Here is a 24464-nt window from a genome sequence, read left to right as displayed (position 1 = left end):
CAATTGAAGAGTTCAGATGCAAAACAAAAGCACATGTTCAGAAATCATTAAAAGCACAAAGACTCACAGAAGGTTGTTTGTAATGCTCGATAGACATGGTGACCACATTGATACCGATGATGCCTGTGATGAAGAGGTCCAGATAGTGGTTGGTACACAGTGTGTGGATGTAAAGCCTGGCTGGAGAGTAGTCTGCATAATAGGGCCTCTGCTGAGCCTCTGTTGATCATTCACACAGACAGACAATACTGCGGGTCAGTGCATGAAATATGTGATAAAACAGGACACTAGGTGTAAGGGGACAGCTGCTGCAGAGAGGACCAGAATTAATGTGACATCTTTGTGATACTTTCTATTAAAAGCTGAGATCCGTTTGCTGAAAGGCCTCTCGTGCACCAGCCGTGCCTACGTGGAAATCGAGCATGCTACTTCGGGGACGTGCCGTTGTAAACATGACTGTGTTGGAGACTTCTGCAAGTATCACAGGTTAGTGTTTCTCAAGGGCAGCTTAGAGGTGACTGTTCATTGATTTCTTGTATCGTGTGTGATATATTGGACATGACAGCAACCATAAAAATTGATTTTAGTTTGAATCCATCTTTCTGAGTCTGCCATAAAAGCATGTTTACTGGAAAATAGCATAAGAGAGAAGCCTTTGAACCGCTGATATCTGACAGACATGCAAAGACAACATACTGCAGACGATAAATGTAACAGTTCTCCATATGCAACACTGATGATCATTGTGGAGGAATTCTTAAGTCACAAAATCTGGTAATATGAAGAAATAATGGCCCAGATGGAATCTACATTGTTTGACGATTTTCTGCCCATATTTGGGGAAAAATCTGGGAAATCAAGCAAATTGAAAGTCGTCGGAACCGATAGCCTTGTGGTTAGTGCTCCGACATATGGCGGTGTTGCGCTCTGGGCTCAAAGTGGTCTCACTCACTTTGTTTCCTGTCCTTTCATTGTTACTAAACTATAAATAAATACATAAATAAAAAAAGGCAAAAATTTAATCCACTACAAACCTTCTGCTACAATTCAATCTGGGCCTTTCGCAGATATTTGTATACTGCATACAAACATGTGATGATATACAGATTTGTTGCGTCTTTATCCTGGTCCTACAGCTGTAAGGATTGTTTTATCTGTCCCACATAAATGCATTTAGGAGCTCTTTGAATAGATCTGGGCTAATAAAACTCCAATGCTGATCTCTGAAATCTATGCTACGAGTACCATAAAAAAGATTTACATACACTATTAATCCCCAAACTGCAGTAAAGGCTACAGATGCCGAGTGTGACAAACCTAGATACAACTGTCAGAGTTTATGCAAAAATATGGTTTATCACGCAGCTTTGCCCTGGCAGACGTGCCTCCTAAACAGAGAACAAGGTTCTTTGCATGTATTCAGTTATCCAGCGTTCCCAAAATCCTTTAATGTGTGTTGAAGTGAACCAGACAATAGTAATGATGCCTTCGGCGTGCCAAACTAATTAAAACAGACAGCCAGTAAGTGGCTACTGGGAATCTTAACCATCCATCTATTGGAATCTTAACCATCCACCTTTGATCTTAGGTCGTAACTCAGTGCAAGATGTAATTTCGCACACATTTGAGCTGACAGTTCATCATTTTGATATAGGCTAAATGCTATCCACCGATCCCTCAACTCATCTGGGAAAATGTACAGTAAATCAGTAGTCACAGGGTAACCCCTCCATTTACCTCAGGTAAATGGCTTTGTGGCTACTATCAATAACAGAAAGGTACATCGATTTGTGCCTGGCAGGCTCATAAGGGCAAACCTGACCAATGGGGGCAGTGGCCAGGGGCCCTTGACTACCATGAGCCCGAGGGGGCCCTGGGCTTCAAGGTTCCACCTTCCAGTTTGGTACAGAGAACCCAACAACAATGAAAACAAATGTTTATCTAAGTGTAGCCTGTTAACCCTCACCCGTTCCGAATACGGGACACCTAAATTTGCGTCAATATTGTGCATGTTATTTCTAATCGAATCATGACAAACTATATATCATTGGAAAGGTCTAAGACTCTAGAATACCGATTTCTTTTTTTTCTTTTTTTTATAATTTATGTTGTGAGACTAATTGATTCTTTTTTACAAAGAGTGTGTTTAGATTTTTTGTTATCCTTTTACGACCTGTATTTTTTAAATGTATTTTTTAATCAAAGAAAAACATAAACTTTTTATTTTTTACAATAAACCTAACAACACACCTTTATTTTGTGTGTGATTTTTTGTTGTTGTTGCAATTATCAGCTACTTTCATTTTTCAAACGAGACCAACCGTAAATCTGTATTCCAAAGAATTCATGAGTTACCGTCATTTTAGTTCCAACATGCGTTTTCATGTGTAGGCTCAAAAAGGGCTCCGACAGTTAACAGGATATGGGTCCCATAGCCTATACAAGGCCTATGTTGAGACCCTGTAAAAAATAAAATGATCAACAAATCATTTTATATTAATGTGATGCATTAAATATGTGTATATTTGTGAGTTAATTAAAGATGTGTGTTTTATACACCTTTATTTGGTCCATTCTTGATTTTTTGTTTTTTATCGAATATTAGACTTCAATATACCCTGTACAGATTATTTTTAGCGTTGCACAGGCATTTGACGCAGAGCAAGAACAGTTTTAATATTTATGACTTAACGTAGCTAAGGGAAAGAACAGAAAAATAGTGGGAGGGGGGCCCTTGGAGGTAGCTGGCCCCGGGGCGCTTTGAAGTTATAATCCGTCCTTGTCCCCAGATGTCAACTTTATTTAGTCTGTAGGGCTGATCAACCTGCCAATAACAAATCAAGTGTTTCGGAATTAGTCTACATTCGCTGAAACTGACCATCTAAGAACCTGCTCTATATGTCTCACACCCCCTCTTGGACATGGAATGACACTATTCTCATATTAAATGTCCTCTGTTGGTTTGTCATGCAGCGCCTGATGGTGCGGGGATCTCATGCAGGAGCATGCTGCAGTCCATCACAATCCAAGGCTGACCTCAGATCGGTGCCAAAATGTGCACGGTTTTAGCCTTTTGACTGCATACGTCTTTTCAAATATTTCTCTAGCTTTCTCTCTCTCAGGCTCTGGAAGCAGGCAGTGCTCAGAAAAATAGACTACCGACCAGACCCGCATTTCTCCTTACTCCTGCGCTTTTTCTCCAGCAGCCTCTGCCTCTTCTCCTCGCGGAGACGCGCCTCTTCTTCCTCTTGGTCCTGTCTGCACTTGTGGAAGTTCTCCACCACCACCCCAACAAACATGTTCAGCACAAAGAAGCTGACGATCAGCAGGAAGGAGATGAAGTAGAGGAGCATCCAGGGATTATGATTGCGCTCGGGCTGCGAAAGAGCGGAAGTTGCATCCATCATATGACAAAGTCTTTTTATTCTTATACGTATTCATACATCGCTGGACCGAGTAAAACAGATGCAAACCTGCTTGTCCACGCCCACAGCATCCAGTCCGTCGTACATTATATTCACCCATCCGTCCTTACAGGACAGCACAAACAGCGACATGAGGGCCTATACAATAGAGATACAATAGAGATGCAGTGTGGGAAAAAATGTATTCAGTGGGACTCATAATTGCAATCTGGGAATCTTTTCAACATAATCTTTTCGGTCAAAAGTTTTTGAACACTTACTCACTCACTTATTCATATTTTTTTTCACATTTTAGAAAAATAGTAAGCTCATCTAAACCGTAGAATAACACAAATAGATCTATTAAGATTATGTTTTGACAAAAACCGCAATTTTTTTATAATTTAGCATCTCCAATGTACTGTATGGAGACATCTTTTGCCTAAGGGTGAACTCGCACTAGACAATCTGAACTGTGCCTGTACGTTTAACCCCCAAAGCCCGGTTCATTTGACTTGTGTGATCGTCGTATCGGTCTCGTATCACAATGACATCATTGAAGCAGATCGATATGTGTAGCGCACGCATTAAGTTAAACCTCTAGTAAGCCCCAAACTGAACATTGCGAGGGATTTCGTTGTACCAGGATAGAAAAGAAACCAGGATAAGTGAGAGTACAACCTTACATTTGCAGAAATGTTCTCTTGCCATATTCTCAAGCAGCTTCTTGGAGTTTGTAAACAATATTTAAGAACTATCTATTCTTTGCTCTTACTGGCTTCTCTTTTTTCATCCTTTTTTAAAGTCATTTTCTACTAAATAAAATTTGTATTAGAGTTTATATTCGCACAATTATATTTTTGTCTATTAAAGTAATTTTCCACATTTTAGCATTCACCTTCAAACGAAAACCTTTTTAAGACAATGAGACACATTTCAGTCAAGTGTACAAAAACTTTTGTTCCGATATAAAATAAAAATAAAGACAACGTGAGTTTACTTTTTCGGTCCATCGGGTCAAGGGACAGTTCACCCCCCCAAAAAAATGAATTTAATCAGCTTTGAGTTGTTGCAAAACGGTATAACAGTTCTTGGCCACCATTGACTACCATAGTAGGAGGAATTACAATAGTAGTCAAAAGTGCCCCAGAACTGTTTGTTTTTTTGGGTGAACTCTCCCTTTGATTATAACAATATTTCTGGTCACCTGTCCCAAATTGTCGAAGTTGTACTTTCTCCGAATCCATTTGTAGTTTGCTTGAAGACACTCAGACTTATTGTGAATGTTTTTAGTGTCGAGACCTTCACAATGATAAAACTTTCCTTTGAAGAGCTGTAATCGAAAATATTATTATAATATTGAATATGACAATAAAAATAATAATGCTGAGTAAAGAAAGCAGGTATGTCTTTAACATCAGGGACAATCAGTGCTTTTACCTGGACACCCAGAATGCCAAAGACAATAAAGAAGGCACAGCAGATCAGCACTATGTTCCCGATGGGCCTCAGGGACGTTATGAGTGTTTCCACTACAAGCTTAAGTCCTGGAGCTCGGCTAATCACCCTGTTAATTAGAAAAAGCAAAGATGCGACCCTTTTCAATCTGCTTGAATTGAAGTAACGTTTATTTAATGGAACAATTGTCTGAGTAACCTTTAAGATCAATAAACTGCTTCTGATTTGCCTTCAAATTAATTCAAGGTTAAGTGACTTCCACAACAGCTTAGTCAAATAGGCGAGAGAGATTGAGAAGAGGCTGTTAGTGTGCATGTTTTGAGATAATTTAACTACAAAATGAACCTTAACATTATCTCTTAAACAGGTCAATAACTCCAAAGTGAATTTCACAAAACAAGCGTTTAATTGAGTGTCGCGACCGCTTGTTTGCTGACCTCAGAGGCCGCAGGGTTCTCAGCAGGCGAAGAACCCTCAGGATCCCGAAAATCCTGTTTCCACCGGTGGAAGCCACTGAAACCAGAATGTCCATGAGGGAGACAAACACCAGCACTCCATCCAGAACGTTCCAGGTGCTCTGAAGATAGCTGTGCTTCCCGGCGCAGAAGCCAAGGGCCACCACCTTTAACACAAACATCTGTGAGATTGCTGCGTCTAAACAATGCTCTCTTTATATGTGAAAATACGAAATTATTAATACCTTCACAGTCATTTCAGCAACAAAGATCACAGTGAAAACATAATTGGAAATAGTGAGATACACCCTCTCCTGAAATAAAAAATAAGCATCACCACTGGAAATACTGGATACATGAAGTGCAAAATTCCTGTTTCAAGTAAACCACTTACATATGGCTGGATCTTAGGTCTTTCCAGAGCAATCGTGATACAATTTAAGAAGATGAATACCAGGACCACATGATCAAACAACTTGTGAGAAATTAACCTTTGACACATCATTCGAAACCTATGAAAGGAAAGCATGACATTGAGAAAAGAGACCTGTGATAGGACATTTTTGATTAAGAAACGAGAAGTTCTTACTTGTTCTGAGGAGAGAACAGATAAAGTGACCAGTCCTCATGATCTTTACACCACTGAGGTTTATATGCTTGAAACGTCCTCTTCAGACGGAAACAAAAGCTCTGAAAACCAAACGAGAGAAGAAGAGCTACAGCTCATAAAAACAGAATAAATCAATACACAACTGTCAGATGGTTGAAGTGTTTGGAGTTAAAGCTCAGCACTAGCACTAAGCTAATGGCCTCGATTCAATATATCAATAAAGACCAATGAGCTCTCTGCTTATTCAAGAGAGGAAGAACATAATTTAAACGCACGCTTGTTTAATTTTGATTAATTGCATTGCTAAAGCCGTTTGGTAGAGGTGACCTAACCATTCATTTTGCAAATGCATTTTCTCCAGAAACATTTTGCAGAATTAAAGTTCATTTTGTGTGAACCGATTTTCCAGCAACTTGGATAACAGATAAATTAAACTGAAGAGAGAGACCACTAACCCGCTTCAATTATGAGGCTGTTAATACAATTATGTTCCATTAAAATTCATTACAAAAAATATTTTCAATCAACTTCAACATGTTGGTTGACTTTTGCACAATTTTATGCAGTTAATTTTGTCAGTTTCAACCGTGAAGTAGTTGCATGCACTGACTTAAGTTGTTTTTATTCAACACATGCATTTCTATGCTGGAATTCTGTTTCGCGAACACTGGGCCTCATTCACTAAGCGATGCGTACGCACACATATGTGTGTGAAACCTGTGTACGAACGTTTTCACGAACAATGATTCACTAAAACTTCTGTACTAAAATTTACTCTACATACAAGTAAAAAGATAGAAACAGCTGAAAGCACACGTACGCAAAAATCACCATCTCTCTCTCTCAAAATGACAAAATGTATGTTTAATCTTACACAATAGAACGCATTAGAATTTTTTATTTTGTCCACACCGGACGTGGCGCGCCATAAAGCCGTATGTCGTGCAGCATCCGTGACACTTAGGATCCCATTTGTTCCAGTTTATAGCTTTCTTAACAGTTTTTCTGTTCATTTCACATCACTTGAAACTCAATTTCAAAACAAGGCCTCACGTGTGCTCAGACATCATCACTGACACCAAAGAGGTCACTTTCCGAAAAACAATTACTGCTTTCAAGCTATCCGCCGCAATCAGTTACGGCAGAACAATTAGTCTCTTGTACGAGAAACCCATGGGAGAACATCTTCAACAAAACAAGGCATTAGCACAAAATAAATTAAATAATAAATAAAACAAAACAAGCGCAAAAATAAATATTGTGTGTGTATGTACGCCATCACTTACATCATCCAAATCCTCCTCCTCCGTGATGGAATCTTCTTTGCCCAGGCTGGTGGACAGGTCAGTGGGCAGGTGTAGGGTTCTTCCATTGCAGTCATGATACTCTCCCAATGAGCTGAAGCTGGGGTCCTGTGGCAGCTCAGGGATGTCTAGAGAGGTGGGATGCTGAATTGAGCCCCCAATGATATTGCCCATCTTGTCCCCCTCCAAATCCTCATCCTCAAAGCTGCCCCTACCTTCCCCAGACAGCAGAGACTCCCTTTCCCCAGATGTGTCTTTTCTTTTTAAGCTTGGCGCCCGTCCTAAGCTGTTCCAGCTGGACCTGCGACTGCCCCAGTTACTGCCTGATCCACGGGGGTGACATGGAGATCTTCTCGGGCTAGTCTGGAATAGTAAAAGAATGTCAATGCAATGATCGAAATCGGACATATTGTATGGGATAGCAGATTCGGTTCTTACCAGGGATTTCTGATCGAAGGCATTTGGATCTATGGAGACCGCACTGCCCCGTCTCGACTCGGCCGAACCAAACACCGATTCAGGGCCAAGAGAGCTCTTGGGAGTGGGCATGGGTGTGGCAGCAGTGCGCATGATGATTGGTGGAGGCAAAGTGCCCCGAAGATCCACATGCCCATTCGCTGACATCATCAGAGAGTACATCTTTAGTTCTATAGGTGGTAATGAAACTATGATTTAATGGAAACCATTGCCATTCAGAAGAGCATAAAATGACACTTCCTTCCACAGCTGTTTCATAAATGTGAAGCTGGTTCATCTCTCTAGAGGATAATTTCCTTTTTCAGTGTATTTGCTTATGGGAAATATAACATATATGTATGTACATATGTATTTACATACATATTTATACATGTACAATTTTGTGTAAAACTGAGCACCTCAGTGTCCCCATAAAGATGTTTCACAGGAGAAATCCATGTACTGTATATAAAATCTAATTGCATCTGCTGTTGTACACTCACACAGGTGCAATTTTTTTCACCCTGCAAGATCATTTTATGATGTGAAGAAAGTAACCTGTGGTTCGTAATTCCCCCATCTTCTCCTCCTCTTCAAAGTTCACCGACCTCTTTTCCTCATCGGTGTCCGACTTGTTAGCATCCCCCTGCAAAGCACGAGAGGTTTTTGCGAACAGCTCGAAGTGTTCCGGTAACCGGCCGGCTTACTCATGGTGAGGTAAAGCTAAGCAGAACACAAGCAGGCTTTGCTCTCTCCAAGGATGAAGGCCTCTGGCATCAACAGCAAACTGCCCTTCACTCAGTCAGAGCCTGCTGTGCATACAGACAGCTGCGGTGCCCGTGATACCGCCTGCTGCTCTCTCAGACCCATATTGCTATTAGGGCTGTGTTAAGATAGTGTTTGTTTTAGTCTTTTCAGATTTACACCTACTCATAACCAGTTCACAATTCACACAGCCCCGAGCATGACAGATGGGCCTGAGAGTGCAGCATGGTATCGGCAATATAGTTAAACTCCCTAAGCAAGCTATCCCGAGAAAGCAATAGCATTGTTTGTGCGTAAATCTGCATCCTAAGAAAGCACTACATATTAACTTGAAGTTGTGATGATCATCCGTACAAGTCCACATGCATTCACTGAATCACATTTAGGTTTTAAATTTAGGTCCATTTATGCTATAAACGTGTGCAAGGCAGCGATTTGGCATTTGGGTCAAAACCAAACCTAAAAATTCTGAAATCAATCTGACTGAACACAATGGTTTTTCTTACCTCTGCCTGAAAGCCCTCCACTAATATGGCCACCAGCAGGTTAAAAAGCACGTAATTCCCAAAAGTCATCAGTGCCACAAAGTAAAGAGCCGCCCATGGAGTTGTGGAAGCCATTCCATTATACAATACCACATTCCAGTCCTCCTGGGTCAGAATCTGAAACACAAACACCATTGGGGATGACAGAGAACAGGTGAACAAATTTAAAATGAGGTTTTTGCTGCTGCCCTTAATGATGATTTTATTTTTTTGCAATAAATCATTATTGTTAATCCCCATTATGTTTGTCAGAGAGTACTAAAAGTGCTTGTCAACTTTCATGACACAATATTTAATCTGTGTCATTGAATTTGAATTTGGACATGAATTTTGGAAGGACAGCGAAAATATATTTCATTTCAGGATAATTGTCGGCACTATCAAGTAATTAAGTCTATTATTACCATAAAAAAACTTGAGTGTAATCTAGTGAGAATAGGTGCTGTAAATGTGCATGATACAGGGCGATACAATGCAGGTTCAGCAACTCTATTCCATCTCAGGAAATTGTGCTGATGTCAGAAACAAGGCACACAAAGGCTTTCAACTCGATTGTAGAACAAAATGAGCCGCAAAAAACTCTGATGTAGCCAGATTTAGCACAGCCACTCTTGTGTAAAACTGAAATACATCTAAAAAATACACCCAAAATGTCAACGTAAAACTTAAATCAAAATCTTTTTATAAAGCATCAAATCTAGATAATTTCATGAACATTTCAATATTAATTTGAAATACAATGCAAAATAAGCATATTTTTGTTGTTATTGTTAGTCACCCTTTAAAGATCCAATGTGCATTTTTTGGAGGTTCTGTTGACAGAAATGCAATTAATATACATAACTATGTCTTACATAATGAAAGACCTTACATAATGAAGCCTTGTGCTTTTATTACCTGAGAATGAGCTATTTCTATCTATATGCACCATATGTCCCCTTACATGTTGTTTCTACAGTAACCGTAAATAAAACGTGACGACATCTTAGTTGTGTGTCAGCCACCGTAGTGCTTTGAAAGGGAGGTGGAGCATTGATTGCAATTAACAACCTCACCACTAGATTGTTCTAGATTTTATACACGTGACCTTTAAGTTTGTCACTGGGTGTTGCAAATATCCAACTAATAAAAATATGCTTATCAACTTTGACAACACAGTATCAATTCATTTTAAAAGTACAGTGTTTTTCTCCATTTCCTGAACAATGTTTCAGAAGGACATTCTCACTCTGTACTCTGTAATTGTAATGAGTCGGACTGAACTTTTTAGGTAGGAACTCTTTTGCTATGTTGACATGCCCATGCATAATCTCGGTTCTGACCTGGAACACAGTGACAATCGCCCACAGCAGAGAATCAAAGTTTTTCCTGTCTTGAATCGTGTCTCCATTCTCCATCTTCATGCTGAATTTGCATCCAAACAGATGCATCCCAAGAATGCTGCGTTTACAGGAAAACAAAAGTAAAGGTGCACACTTTTAACACGTTAACAAACATTTTTTATCTCTAAGAAAACTATCATCAGTTTGTCTAATTTACACATTTCTAAAGCAAACATAATAAGTTAAAATCTCTCTGGCACTGAGACCAAAGCTCGGTTCTTATTGGTTGATTATGTTGTGGGTGATGTCAGCACCTGAATGTGAAGATGAAAAGCATCAGCAGCATGCAGAATGTAGCCACATTGTCCATAGTCTTCATGAGGACCACCAGCTGTCTGCGCAGTGCAGGGAGGAAGCGAACCAGTTTGAGCACACGCAAGAGGCGGAACGTCCTCAGAACCGAGAGGCCTCCATCCGCCTGTCCTATGATCTCCCACACACTGGCAAACAAAGAATAATACATCATCGGCAATGCTTAAGAATGACTGAATGAACAACAACCTTGCAGGAAGTTGTCATTTTGTAGCAGATCCTACCTTATGACCACAATAATGCCATCAAAGATGTTGTAAGGGTTCTTGATGTAGCCGAAGATGCCAAAGGCAAGCAGTTTGAAGAGCATTTCGAGGACGAACATGCTTGTGAAGACAATATTGCTGATCTCCAGGATGTTTGTCAGCTCTTCAGGCTATGAGAAGAAACAGAGCCATACTTCGTTACATTCTGCGGGTCAATGTCGTGCCAAGACTCTGCTGGGAATGCTACAGTACAGTATGAGTGACGTCATCACTAACCTTCCTGATGCCACCTTCACACACGGTTAATCTCAGAACAGTATATGAAATGCACACTACTTAATAGAGAACTCTTGGTCTATCGATCTTATGCATTTGACAAATGTGCCGTTTATGCAACACGAGGCCTCTGGGCCGAATGGTTTGAAAATATTTCAACGCATTGACAAAGCAATTACAATTCCTCAGTTTTTACAGACACTGCGGAAAGAACAAAATCAGACAAAGATATAAACTCTTTTATTATGAGCGAAGCAATGTGGCGAGCGCAAATCAATGAGATATACTGTATAGCGCTGCTAAAATCCTTCCATCATAAGCAGATTCAGAGCCAGATTCATTGCTCATGCAAACCGTAGCAACTGTGTGACAAGACTTTACCGCTAAACTGGCTTCTACAGTACAAAACAAATCAATAAACACATTCTTAAGGAGAAATATACTGCATGACTCTCTGGGCACCATTGCCCATTACAAGAGCAGCCACCCTCAGCAATCACCTGGATACTGTTCACACTAAAATACTGTTATAACATCATTATATCAAACTGTTAGACTATCACCCTCACAACTGGCACGCTGAAAGTCATTGTCTTAAACACTTCGATCTAAAGAAAGAAAACTGATACGCATTTAGGCTTGTAGGGTTTCACAGCTTTATATTATTCTTTCAGACACAAACTCTTTTGGAGACTGGCATATGAAGTGTGTTTTTATATTAATAGTAAGATTTAACCGCATGTGAACCTGTATTTTGACCGTCATGGAGAGGAATGCTGTAAATAACTGTTCTTTGAAAAAAACTGTGATAAGATGTCACCACTAGGGGGCTCACGACCTGTTCTGCCTGCATTGATCTACATTCATTAATCAATGTACTTTAAGCAGCCTGAAGAAGAGGGATATAAATATTCATTGTTACCCAGGAAAAACCGATTAGGAACAGATTAGTAAATGAATAATGAGAAATCTGAACCTCTGGGTCTACTACAATGTAAGATTGGAACCCCAAACATTAGACGTTATGTCAAGACACGGTCTGAGTCATTGAAACAAATGAACTAAAAGGTTATCGATACATTATTATTCACGAGATTTGAGAAAAAGTCTGATCAAATAAACTGCGATTGTCAGCGTGAAAGCTTTTTGAAATACAGGTGTCAGTCACATACCACAAAATGGTCCATTTAAAGCTTAACAGTTGATGCTGTGTGTATCATTATTCCTGTTGCAAATACCACCTTGGGTGCCAAGATTGTGAAAGTGTCTAAACACGAAAATATTTCGGGGTAAAAATGTGATGCAAATTTGTCAGAACAACTCTGAACCGATAGATTCAAAAACATTGCGTAAGGCAATAACATTGTTTACTCGTATTTTCCTCTTCGTAAGTGCTGAGCTTTTATGCAGCCTCATACCCTGAACTTAATCGTGATGAATTCTAAATAATAAACGTGTTGTCTGTGCATAATTTTGCACATAAAACGAGGAGTCCCTTTCCAATGATAGATAGGATCCTTTCAAGGATTCTGCCTGTAAGGACAAGCTTGCATTGGTTACATTGACTTGGTTTTGTGTCTATACAATAGAAGTCAATGGTCACTGCTGTTGTTCGCTTACCAACATTCAGCAAAATACATTCTTTTGTGTTCTGCAGAAGAAAGAAAGTCATACAGGCTTGAACAGACAAGAGGGTTATTAATTGATGACAGAATTTTTGGGTGAACCATCCCTTTAATGCAACAGGTAAAGATAAGGCTGTCAAACGTAACCACAAATGAATTCCAAATGATTAAACAATTATTGTACAAGTTATTTATTGTACATATGATGTCTTGATCAATGTACCGTAGATTTAGATCAGCCACTTCAGAAAAATCTTCACCAGCAGCGACTGTATGCAGATTGTTTATAAAACATATGTTCATGTAAAACAGTATAAATGATATAGTATACAGTTGTATTGTTTGTTGATACTATAAGGTTAATAGTGTTTCATGCACTTTTAATCTAGAAAACAGTGTAAACATAAAATATACTATGAATTTATATTTGTCCAAAAAGAAACTTTGCCTCCTCACATTCAAAAGTCTACCACACACCACTGAAACAAATCGAATCCTCATCTCAACTTTCCTGAACATAGATTGCCTGTGTGGATAGTTGCAAATTCCCACAAGTGCTGCATTAGGCACATTTGCCGGACTGAAGAAGAGAAGTGGAAAAGCACTGACAGTGAAAATGCATGCTGGGACACTGGGCATTCAGCAGTGCAGCGTGGCAGGCTGAAGGAGACTGATGTAAAGCGAGCACTGCGCTTTTCTCCATAGAGACACTTGCCTCCTACTGCCCCCTTCCTCCATCATATCCCATGATGCTTTAGCACACAACCTCATCACATCCCCCACTTTTTAAGCACATGTCAGATAATCAGGAAAGACAAAAATACAGTCATCAGTTATTTACCCTCATGTGATTCAAAACTTGTATATCACATTCGCTTCTGTGGAACACAAAAGAAGATATTTTGAGAAATGGCTTGTGTCCATCCAATGGAAGCCATTCTTCAAAACAGAACAGAGAAAACACCTCTTCAGTGTCAGAAGTAAGTATCATGCCTATCATTCATTAAGATAAAATAACTAAACTTGCTATGCTGTCGTGAGTGGAGGAAAACGGTTTTAGTGATGGAGTGAACATGGGCGTCTGCTGCTCTGTGACTTTGACTGATGCAGTAATGTAGACCGTCACAGGCCTCATGTAAATCCAATCAGGTGCCTGGTGGACTCGAGAGTGCAGAGACTGTCACTGTGGTGCTGATCTTACTCCCGCTGCGCTAAAAGCATTCAGTACATAGATCAATGCAGTCTGCCTTATCTCATTACTGTAATCCTCCCTCAATAACTGCTATAGCGACTGTGGATTCTAATAGCTGGCATCACTTGGCACCATACTGAGTAGACACTTATAATGTATGGATAAACCTTAATATTTGATTTATCAAGTGAAAACTGTATATAACTGTAAACATCATTTCATTTCCACACCATGTGTTCAAGAAATATAACCAGAATCATTATTTACTATACTGTACATTACTGTATTTGGACAAAGTTCCTATAAATGATATGCATTGATATCACTTTCCCATGTGAGCACGCCGGGACACGCTTCAGCACAGCCTCCCTTGAGAGGTAAAACCCTCAGCAAAATGGGTGCTTTCAATAGGAGCAAAGTGACGGGGACTATCAGGTGTTCTTGGACACTAAAAAAAATTGACACTCGAATTGCGTTTCCTGATATCAGGCAGCCGCGTTCCGGGGTGTTCACGTGGGAAAGTGACGACACCTGCATACCCAAGATCCTGGGAACTGGGATTGGACATATGAATGGCTTTTAATGTTACCTCTTAGCTTTTAGTTTACACACACACTTTATAGCTTGGAAAAAATCAATGAACACTCTTTCAATGGAGAGACTCTACTATTTAAATGCGGATATCGGCTTTCATTATTCGGTCAATTTTAATGGGTATACTGGCATATTGATGGCCTTAACAGCTAACAGACATGAAATCCAAAACCACAAAATCCATTTCATGGTTTCCTTATTGTCCTAAGAAAGCCTTTGTGGCATGCAGTACAGATAATCATTTCAACCCTCAATTGAATAATAAAAAATCTATATAAATGGGCAGAAGATACTGTTCATTTACAGTAAATAGAGAGCAGCAATATGAAAAAAAAACTTGAAATGTAACAAAGCCATAGCCGAAGAAACAAAGAATCATTACTGAAGAATTCTTGTGCTTCAATATATTTGTACAAAAATACAAGCTTCTCATGTTTGCCTTTTCACCCTCCTGCAACTCTCGATTGTAAGTCTACTGCGGTAAACAAGTTTCTCTTTTCTATTTACAAACTAAGGGACGACTCAAAATTGGTGAGAGCGTGCTACAGATGTGCCACATAGCAATTAGGTTGAAAAAAAGCATGCAAATAAGCACAAGAATCTCTACGCAAACAAATCCCCAAACCACTACAGCATATGTTTTAACATATTCTCTTTCTTCAAGGATTAAAAGGTATTTAGACATTAAGTGGTTCAGGAACACATGATTTGACTTTAGAAACAGAAGTGATATCTTAAGGCCCTTCATTGGTATTCATGAAATCGTTCCTTGGTTAGTAATAAATCAATCACAAAAATGTAATGCAGTGTAAAAAAGATTGTTCCGATCTATTATCAGTGAACTTATATCCAATTATTAAGATTGCTCTTTAAATGGTGTAGAATCCATTGTTGAGCCGCAGCTGAATATGAAAGAATCAAGGTGCAGCTAAACCTTATTCGTGACAATAGCTCCTAATCATTATTTAAACAGATTTTGTCTCCAAACTGCCTCTGAGAAACATAACCACTCTTAAGTTCATACTGTACATATATCACCCACAGCGTATTTATTAATACAAACCTATTATATATATTGCTCATGCTTAGGCTCATAAATCTGATCTTCTATTTAATGAAAAATAAATACTTGGTATAGCACTTCTCGTACTTTTTCTCCCTATGATATATCGCTTTGTTTCCTAATTCTTCTAAGTGGCTTTGAATAAAAGCGTCTACTACAGTAAATGCCTAATGTACATGTAAATGAACAAGTCTTCACAATTTCTTGGGTCTTTAGACTTGGGCCAGTGAATAACATCTCACATAGCGCAAAGAAAACTGTAACAACCGAACAATAATATGCTTATTCAAAACCTCTCAGCCATCACATAGCAATGACCCAAAACACCCTAGTATTATGGTGATGATTTGCTTGAGCCTCGTTCACAACCCTTAGAAAAGTCTAGCTTTAGTAATATTGACACAATGTTAGGAATGTAAATATTAAATGAAAGACGCAAGTGCATTGTAAGGCAATTACATAAGTGGGTGATCTGCCCAAAAAGGCTATGAATCTTCAGCCTTGTTTATGAACAAAATAAACCGCTAGCTCACCTAAAAAACACATTCACATCAATGAGATTCTGCTGAAGAATACGTAAGCCAAGTCAGCAGATTTACTTTCAGATGCAAAGCTACTATATAACAGAAAACCAGAGGCCTCTTTTAAAATTGTGATTTGATCCGAGAGCGTGCGTCTTCAAAAATCAACGGAAACGTTCACGTTTCTTCAAATGGTCATAGACGTGGAAAAATGCTCAGCGCAACGTCAGGGTCTGAGCAGAGAAACGCATTTTTGCTTGTCCAGGTGCTGCATTTTTTGGGGGAATATAAGCCATTCTTGCCGCTTGTATAAGATTTGGATGTTGACAGCTGCTCATATGTCAATGATGTTAATATGACATCAGCAATTTCAAGATTATTCCCGATTCATAGATTTCACATCTTTTAGAGAAGGAACATGCACAAACTTTCAGAAATGATCGCAAAATCAAACTTAGAATGGTTTCTTCGCAGCCATTTATAAATGAGGCCCCTAAACCATGCAACCAAAAGTTTGGAGAAGTTAGCCACACGTGCACTTACCTGCTCGTGGTATTCAATCCCCATGCTTAAGGTGTTGATGAGGATGGCAATCATAATTCCTCGATTAAAGTACTTGCTGTCCACTATGCGTATCAATCTGTCCCGGAAGTTTTCCCAATACTGCGCCAGTCGGTTGCTCTCCTCCTGCACTTTATGATGGGTCGAGCGACCGGGTTTGAATTCCACTCCATGGGAGAACTCGTACACCACGTCCCCTTCTGACCTGGAGCAGTCTGAATCACCGAGCTCCAGGTCCATGGTCTCCAGAGCCTTTGCGCAATATGGACAGCTCAAGAGCTCAAAGAGCAGAGGGCTGGGTACCACACCAGCCATCTGTAACAGCACACGGCTGTGACCTGCACAGAGAAAAACACAGTCAGCTGACAGTCAATTCTATTAGGGAATCATTAACATGCTTCCACAGAGATACTTTAAACAACACTGCATAGCATTAGTTTGAAGCAGCTAACATATAAGAATTTAAAGGAATCAAATGTATAATATAATGGTATTGACAAGAAGTCTGATATTAATAAATGCGGTCATATGTGATGCAAACAAGAATGGTTCATGATAATAAATGTAGTTCATGTTAAGAAGTGTTTTGTTCAAAGACAAAATGTGTAATTTCCTTCTGAGTTGACATCAACCATCAGAAGCAACTGATCTTTATGTGCTCCTACACTCTTTTGTCTAAATCATCCACATGATTTATTTCAACTCAGAAATCAATAAAGCTCAAAATCGACAAATGTTCATTCTCTGTTCATTTATATGAATTTAAAAAGAACTAACTGTACCGTATTGGTATAGTTTTACCCGTCAAATCAATAAAACTAGTTATTGAATTAGTTCACTCTCCAGCCACAGTCAATGAGACTCAAGAATTCAGTTCAAGTGCTTTGCTCTTTGATCTCAGAGCCTCAAAAAAAGCTAATGGGTCTAATCAAAGTGTGTTGGTAGCAGTGCTCTTATTCTAATACGTTGTCTGAGGATGTAATCATACACAGTGGTCCACTTTAACCTGTGGTAATGAGCTGAAGGAGTGCAGGAGACTCAAGCAGCCATCACAAATGACTGCTGCCACAGACAAGGAAACCTCCAGCAAAAACTCCTGTTCCATAACAGAAATCTTTGCCATGTTGAAATGACAAGACTGATTTGGATATGATGGGAACGTTTTGGTTATTCAGAGCTGAACAAACACAATTAATTTACTGTTTACTATACTGCCATAGAAGTTTTTGGTTTTATGGTTTCATAAATAACTTTTTATGCTGGCTATTTGTAGTGAAAATGTAATGTAAATGTGAAAAATATTTTTTAGACTATAAAACAAAGGGCAACATTTTGTGTTTTATTTTCCAGTACAAATGTAAACTAAATCTTAAATCAAGATAACATTTGAGTGGCAAGCAATATTATAAAAAATGTTGAGTCTTGTTAGCTGAAAGAAAGTTCTGAGATTAAGTGCGTTCCTGCTAAAACAAGCAAAAATATCTGCCAGTTGGGGTAAGAAAAAGAAACTTTATCTATTTTTAGTCATTTTACTTACCAAGTAAATCTTGATTTAAGAACTTGTAGACATTTGCAGTTAATTACAAGAAAAATACTAAACTGCATATCGCTGCTGTCCCTCTATTGTTCCATATTTTTTTTTGTCCATAAGCAATCAATTAAACGCATTTGACAACACAGGATTTCATCATTTAAAAAGTACAATGTTGTTTCTATTTCCTGAAAAACAGCAAATTTGAACATCCACCGTTTCAGAAGGACAGCAACAATATTTTTTTTTGCACACTCTAAAAACAGTTGTGTTTAAAACATTTTTTTTTTAATTATTTCTTGGGATAAAACGTTTTCTGTTACTTTAATCACAACTTTTGTTAAAAGTTAACGCAAAATGTTTAAAAAAAATCACACAATGAGTTAAAATTAATCAACTTTAAGATGGCAGTGTACTGGGAAATACTTAAATTCACTATTTTTTTCACACTTGACTATGTTCAGAAAATACTGTAAAATGTCATTAGACTTTTAAAATGTTACATTATTAGTGCTTTTTTGTCATTTTCGGATGGCCATCCACAGGCTGAATATAGGCCGTGAATTGCATCTATTTTCCACTCTTCAGTGCTGATTGTCCCCTTGCTCCCTTAAAGCGTGAATATCATGGTATGTCATGCATTCTGACTACTTTACACAGTTAAACGTGCTGGCTTCTCATGCTTAACATGGGGAACTTGTTAAAAACCGAGGTGGACGTATGACAGAGTCTTTATGTGCTTGATACACTTCCCTAGCACTCCCACTTGTTTCTGAATGTTTTTTTAAAAGTCAGGATCCCTGTTTCGTAACAGGAATCCTATTCCTTTTATTGGGCAATTCTCCCAGAAAAGCACAGCAAGGTGAAATAAAAAGGCCGGCCCCATGCCAACCAACCCGCTTTCAATCAAGATTGTCAGCGCTGCGTCAAGATTGTCTGTGCTGTACTGTTCAGTGATGCATGTTATATAAATGGTGGATATAACACTGGATTTGGAGATCGTTTGAAACTGATAGATGGCGCAGTCCCAGTGCTAAAAGATGTCTGAACTGCAAGGTGAAACTAAGTCATATGTCTGTGTTTTGTTGGCAATCAGCGATTACGTGTATAATTGTGTGCTCAAGGTATAGTTCCGTCTCACTTCCTGCCTCCAGCAGCTTGTGTTTTTTCGGAAATAAGCTGTATCTCTCTTTTATAAATTTGATCAAACTAAATTCTCTTGAAGATACGAAGTATGCAATACTACTGTATAGGTACTCAAGATTAATATGAGGATCTTTTTTTTGATGAAGATTTATTTTTGCCGTTTTGCCTTTATTGGACAGACAGTGAATAGAGGAAAGGAAGTCAAGTGGATGAGAGAGAGAGGGTGGGGTCGCAGAAAGGACCACGAGGCTGGATTCGAACTCTGGTCGCACAGGTCGCACCGGTGCCATATGTCGGAGAACGAACCACTCAACCATCGGCTACGACATGAAGATCTTTAAAGATCGTGTTAATGACTTCAGCATTTCAGGAATTGATTTTCAGTCACATCTGTAAATGAAGGCTTCACAATCGCTTGTGAGAATGCTTTCCATTATCCTGCAACAGGCCGGGTGAGTTCAACTGCACCTGATAGGAAAGAAAAACAATTACACTTACTGTGCTCTCCCACCAGCTGCTGCAGCTTCTCAAAGGGATCTATGGCATCACATTCTGAGCTGGAGTTCGAGTCCCCTCTGCCTTTACCTGCAGGCTTGTTGCTTTTGTAGCCGCAGATAAAGGAGGGCAAGATGGTTGGATAGTTCATCCCCCCGTTTATTCGCCCGAGCGGTGGCGCGCCCGCCACGGTGCCTGGACGCACCTGCGGGGCTTCATGAAAGTCCCCTTGATAAATACTTTGCACTGATTGAGTCCTGGAAGAAAGATTCGGCTGAGTGGACACAGTCAGCTGCGGCCCCGTCGTGATGCACCTCATCTCCAGGGCCTCGCCAGGGCCTGTGGGGGTCAGAGGGCTCGGGCTGCCATTGCTGTGATGACAGTGCTGACGTTGGTGCTTCTGTACAAGGTTGTGGACCGAACGGATCCAGTGACCGCCGCCCCTGTGCCTGCTGTGGCCGTTGGCCCCGCCTCCAGCCCCGTCTCCCCCACTCAGCCCGCTGTTGGGGTTCACTTTCTTCCTGCGCTTGCTCTGCCAGCCAAGGTAAAGGCGGGACGCCCGACGCTTCACCTTGCGGTACAGATGGCTGATGTACCTGAGCATCTCCTCGTAGCAGCTTCCCGGCTCGGAGTAGCTGGCAAGCGTACTGTCGTTGGAGAGGTAGCGTGCTCTTTGCTCCTGCATCAGCTGGTTCTCACGCTGCTTTGTTTCAGAGAACTGGGTTGCTATTACAACCAGGCACAGGTTGATCATGAAGAAGGAGCCCACCTGAAAGATGCAGAAGGCACTTAACTTAATCACAGACATCTTTTTAGAAATCAATTCTGTATGCGATATCAAGAATAGAGCACACTTACTATAATAAGCAATATAAAATATATAAAATTGTAAAAGGAGTGGGCATCCATAAGGTAATACATGATATCCACCCATCCTTCCAAAGTAATAACCTGTAAAACAAGGAGAAATTGAGAGACACACAACAGTTTGGCCCATTAAGACACTGTGCAACCATCCAGAAACACATTAAACAGAACAATTAATAGTTAGAAAGAAAACTTGGAAGCGTTTTGTATTGTTTTTTCTCTTGGTGTTTTTGATAAATATGATACGACGCAGATTAGGGTTCCCTAACATCCCATTTTTTATTGCCCTGAACGGAGTGCATTTGCGATAGTACGGCTTCTTCTCATCTCCAAGAGATTTTAAAGTGCGGTTTGTAGATAAAGACGTTTCCGTGAACACAAAGTGCAAAGGACACATAAATCAGAGGAAGAACACTGCAAAGCCTTACAGATCACGGCAATGCCAGAGGTCTGATGGCTGTTAAGAAAAGGAGATTTCAGGGTGACTGTTAGTATAAGTTATTTGTTTAAGACGTCCTGATCTAGCGCCTGCGACCTTCTTCATAGCATTTAATTTCTTTCCAGTAGCTTCACATAGCATCTGACCCTGTTTCTGAACCCCAGTCTATATCTCTCTCCTGGGCTCTCACTCTCTACAGGATTAATTTTCTACCTCTGGATGAAGAAGTTTGGGTATTGGGGAGACAATTTAAACGCAGATTGTCTGCAGTCCATCCTCGTAATCGAGTTTATAATAGCTGACTCGAAGATTGGTCACATTTAAGCTTTGTTAATGGGATGGACTGAGGGAAATGCTTCATTTTAATACAATGATTATTGAAGTCATTTTTCAAAATGTTGCACAGGAGTCTATTTTGGCTCCGGCTGTAATGGGTAAAGCCCAGGGTATACTTTGTTTTTTGAGTGCCGTTACTTTGCAGTGTCGTAAATTTACAATCGTCAGGTTGTAAGCAGAATGTGCACATAGACTACTAATGTGCATAAATCCAACCAACCAAATATCATCAATATTATTCTGTGTGCAAACAAAAATACCTGTGAAGAGTACTTATGCATTGTTAGGCTACTTCTGATGTCTAGGAGAAGCCTGGTCCCATCAGGTCTCCTCTTAGGAAATCATTCAAGATCCTATTAGGATTTCTTGTTGACACAGGTGAAAACCTTTCAGGTACTCTTGTGCAATCGCATACCCCACACGGTCATTAACCCGGCCAATAGGAACCCCACGTGACTGACCTACTTGTAACAATCAGACAAATGAGACTGACATTCATTTCCACTGAATACAGTACAGGTCTCATTGTGTGCTCATGCAGAATGCAAGAATGTGAATGTGCATATTAAACACAGGGGTCGGTGCCACCGGTCTGTCTGTGGTGATTTATCCCCGCTGATGAGGACGGATTGAAAGTGCTGATGAGTTAAGATGTGGTGGGTCGCTTTTCCGATATCATTTCCAAAGGCGGCACTGCGAGATTGAAAAATCCCATCACTGCACAGGGCTTCTTTCGAACAGAGGGACCAGAAAAGACTAATGCACACATTTGCTCGGAGATGATTCAATTATTTGGCGATGTTGAAGCGTGCTTAACAAGACTTTACCTTTTCAAAAAGAAAATTGAGCAAAAGAAAGTTGTAAAAAAACATTATCTATCCTGGGTCTTACTAATGCATTTCCACGTTGACAGTTTTCAACTATAATGACAGTGTATATTAAAACAAAAGGGCCTTCACTGATATGCAAGTGACATGAGATACAAACTATGAGATGAACGCACCTGGAATATCGCAATCCAGGCATATCCAATATTATCAAAGTTCACCGCCCCTTTGTGAGGGTTGAGCTCCCCAGGCTTACACATATTGTAAAAGTGGTTCCAGTTAACGCAGGTGTTCCTGCTGGGTCCATCCAGGCCAAAGTAAGCGTGTCCCGGTGTAGGCTCGTTTAAGGTGCACTCAATATCACCCTCCTTGAGGGGAGGCACGTCTGTGCAGAGCAGCATGCCGTTATCCTTGCTGGCTGAACAGATGAAGGGGTTGTCCTCGCCGTCCTCATGCATGAAGTACGAACTCATCATGGACAGATTGTAGAAGCTGTTGAAAGACAGAGGATGTAGAATATGTGCCACCACACAACACATCTTAACATGGGTCACCATCTGTCTACATGAATCTGGTTGTAAGAATATGATATTACTAAAAGGGATACTTCACCCAAAAATCAAGTTCTCTCACCATTTACTTACCTTCGAGTTGTTTCAAATTTGCATAAACACAAAGAAAGATATTTGGAATAATGCTCATAACCAAGCAGATCTCAATACCCATTGACTACTATAGTAGGAAAAACAATGGTAGTCAAAAGTGCCTCAGAACTGTTTCTGTATTCAACAGAACAAAAGAATGTTAACGTATTTTTTCCTACAATGGGAGTCAATGGGTGTTGAGATCTGTTAGGTTATAAGCATGATTCCAAAAATATATCTCTGTGTATATCAGAACAAAGTAATGTATACACATTTGGAACAATTCGTAGGTGAGAAAATGATGAGAGAAAGTATCACTTTAACATGTAACATTATATATAAAATTTCACAAGAATCTTTGACTCTGGTTCGCTTAAATATGAAATCTTTCATAATTAACCAACCTGTTCTCACAGGAATTCGTTACTATTTTGATTAGGTGGCTTTTATTTTTATTTATTTGTTTGTTTGTTGTGAATCGGGCAAAAAACGTATGATGAGGCTACTAGAAAAAAGAAATGAAGCCCCAACCCGACCCTTGCCAAATTCCAAATGTTACTAGTGCAAATCGTTCTTAGATGTACAAATTTAAACTAATTGGCAATTAGGCACATCGTAAAAAGTTAAGTTTTTGCCGTGAGATTATGTAGAAGTTACTCACCCTCATGCCATCCCATATGTGATATATCACTCATCCATGGAAACACAGAGCAGCGTGCTAAATTCAAATATGCGTGACTCGTCATTTCATTTTTTTTTGTCGTAAAACACGCATCATCCAAGAAGATTAAATGTTACTGACATACTGCTATATTTGGATTAATTGATTCACAATTGATCTATTACTATATCTAAATAAGCTCAAAATATTATGTTCTCTTACAAATGAAGACATTTTGATTATTTAAATAAAGGATATATATGCTTTCGGGACACATTGACCCACATATAAGAAAATAATATGACGTAGTCATATTTATTTTAAAATTATTTGTTTGTTAAACTGATGAAAGGAATGAATTTGTCTGAGATGGCATTCAGGTGACTAAACGAAGAGAAAATGATCATATTTGGGTGAACAACTTAAAATGGTACTAAAAATAGTTACAAGTCACAATTCTAAAAACATGTATACTGTATTTACGCACAAAAAAACAATATTTGGGGCATATTATTAATGATGAAATGAGTGATGATGAGGACAGGCAGCGCTGTAGGCTATATGCCCAAGCCAATATGTTAGTATGAACTTTTTAATGTTTATGAAAAATTAAGCTAATTTATTTTATTTTTCCTCAGTGTTTTGGTGCCCTACACATAAAACAGTAAAGATAATCTCAACAAAGCATTATAGCCACGAACAGTTTAGGAACAACCTGAAAGCACATCAGATCAGGGCAGTACATTAGCTCATATTCAGAGCTAACAGGAACTGACAGATAAAAATGCG

The 24464-nt window shown here is 39.4% G+C and overlaps 1 protein-coding gene across 3 annotated transcripts in view; it reads right to left on the bottom strand.

Moving 5' to 3' along the window:
* The window catches only part of cacna1ha (calcium channel, voltage-dependent, T type, alpha 1H subunit a), a 73767-nt gene that overhangs the window by 8184 nt on the left and 41119 nt on the right, over positions 1-24464 (bottom strand). The window contains exons 7-27 of one of the 3 annotated variants that reach the window (XM_056752029.1): positions 22547-22862; positions 20760-20852; positions 19905-20670; positions 16712-17067; positions 10916-11067; positions 10634-10819; positions 10320-10437; positions 8959-9114; positions 8246-8333; positions 7670-7878; positions 7447-7594; positions 7214-7359; positions 5907-6007; positions 5712-5829; positions 5563-5631; positions 5300-5484; positions 4845-4971; positions 4612-4737; positions 3474-3563; positions 3164-3377; positions 68-219 (exon numbers count right to left, since the gene is read on the bottom strand). In XM_056752029.1, the coding sequence (XP_056608007.1) occupies positions 68-219; positions 3164-3377; positions 3474-3563; positions 4612-4737; positions 4845-4971; positions 5300-5484; positions 5563-5631; positions 5712-5829; positions 5907-6007; positions 7214-7359; positions 7447-7594; positions 7670-7878; positions 8246-8333; positions 8959-9114; positions 10320-10437; positions 10634-10819; positions 10916-11067; positions 16712-17067; positions 19905-20670; positions 20760-20852; positions 22547-22862 (3916 nt within the window). Of the gene's footprint in view, positions 1-67; positions 220-3163; positions 3378-3473; positions 3564-4611; positions 4738-4844; positions 4972-5299; positions 5485-5562; positions 5632-5711; positions 5830-5906; positions 6008-7213; positions 7595-7669; positions 7879-8245; positions 8334-8958; positions 9115-10319; positions 10438-10633; positions 10820-10915; positions 11068-16711; positions 17068-19904; positions 20671-20759; positions 20853-22546; positions 22863-24464 lie in introns of all 3 variants that reach the window. The other 2 variants (XM_056752027.1, XM_056752028.1) reach the window with 2 other exon arrangements.

The sequence above is a fragment of the Triplophysa dalaica genome, chromosome 7 (genome assembly GCF_015846415.1).
Source record: "Triplophysa dalaica isolate WHDGS20190420 chromosome 7, ASM1584641v1, whole genome shotgun sequence".
In the NCBI taxonomy this organism is placed as follows: domain Eukaryota; kingdom Metazoa; phylum Chordata; class Actinopteri; order Cypriniformes; family Nemacheilidae; genus Triplophysa; species Triplophysa dalaica.
The sequence above is the reverse complement of the archived record's forward strand: the minus strand, read 5'-3'. Positions and strand labels throughout refer to the sequence as shown.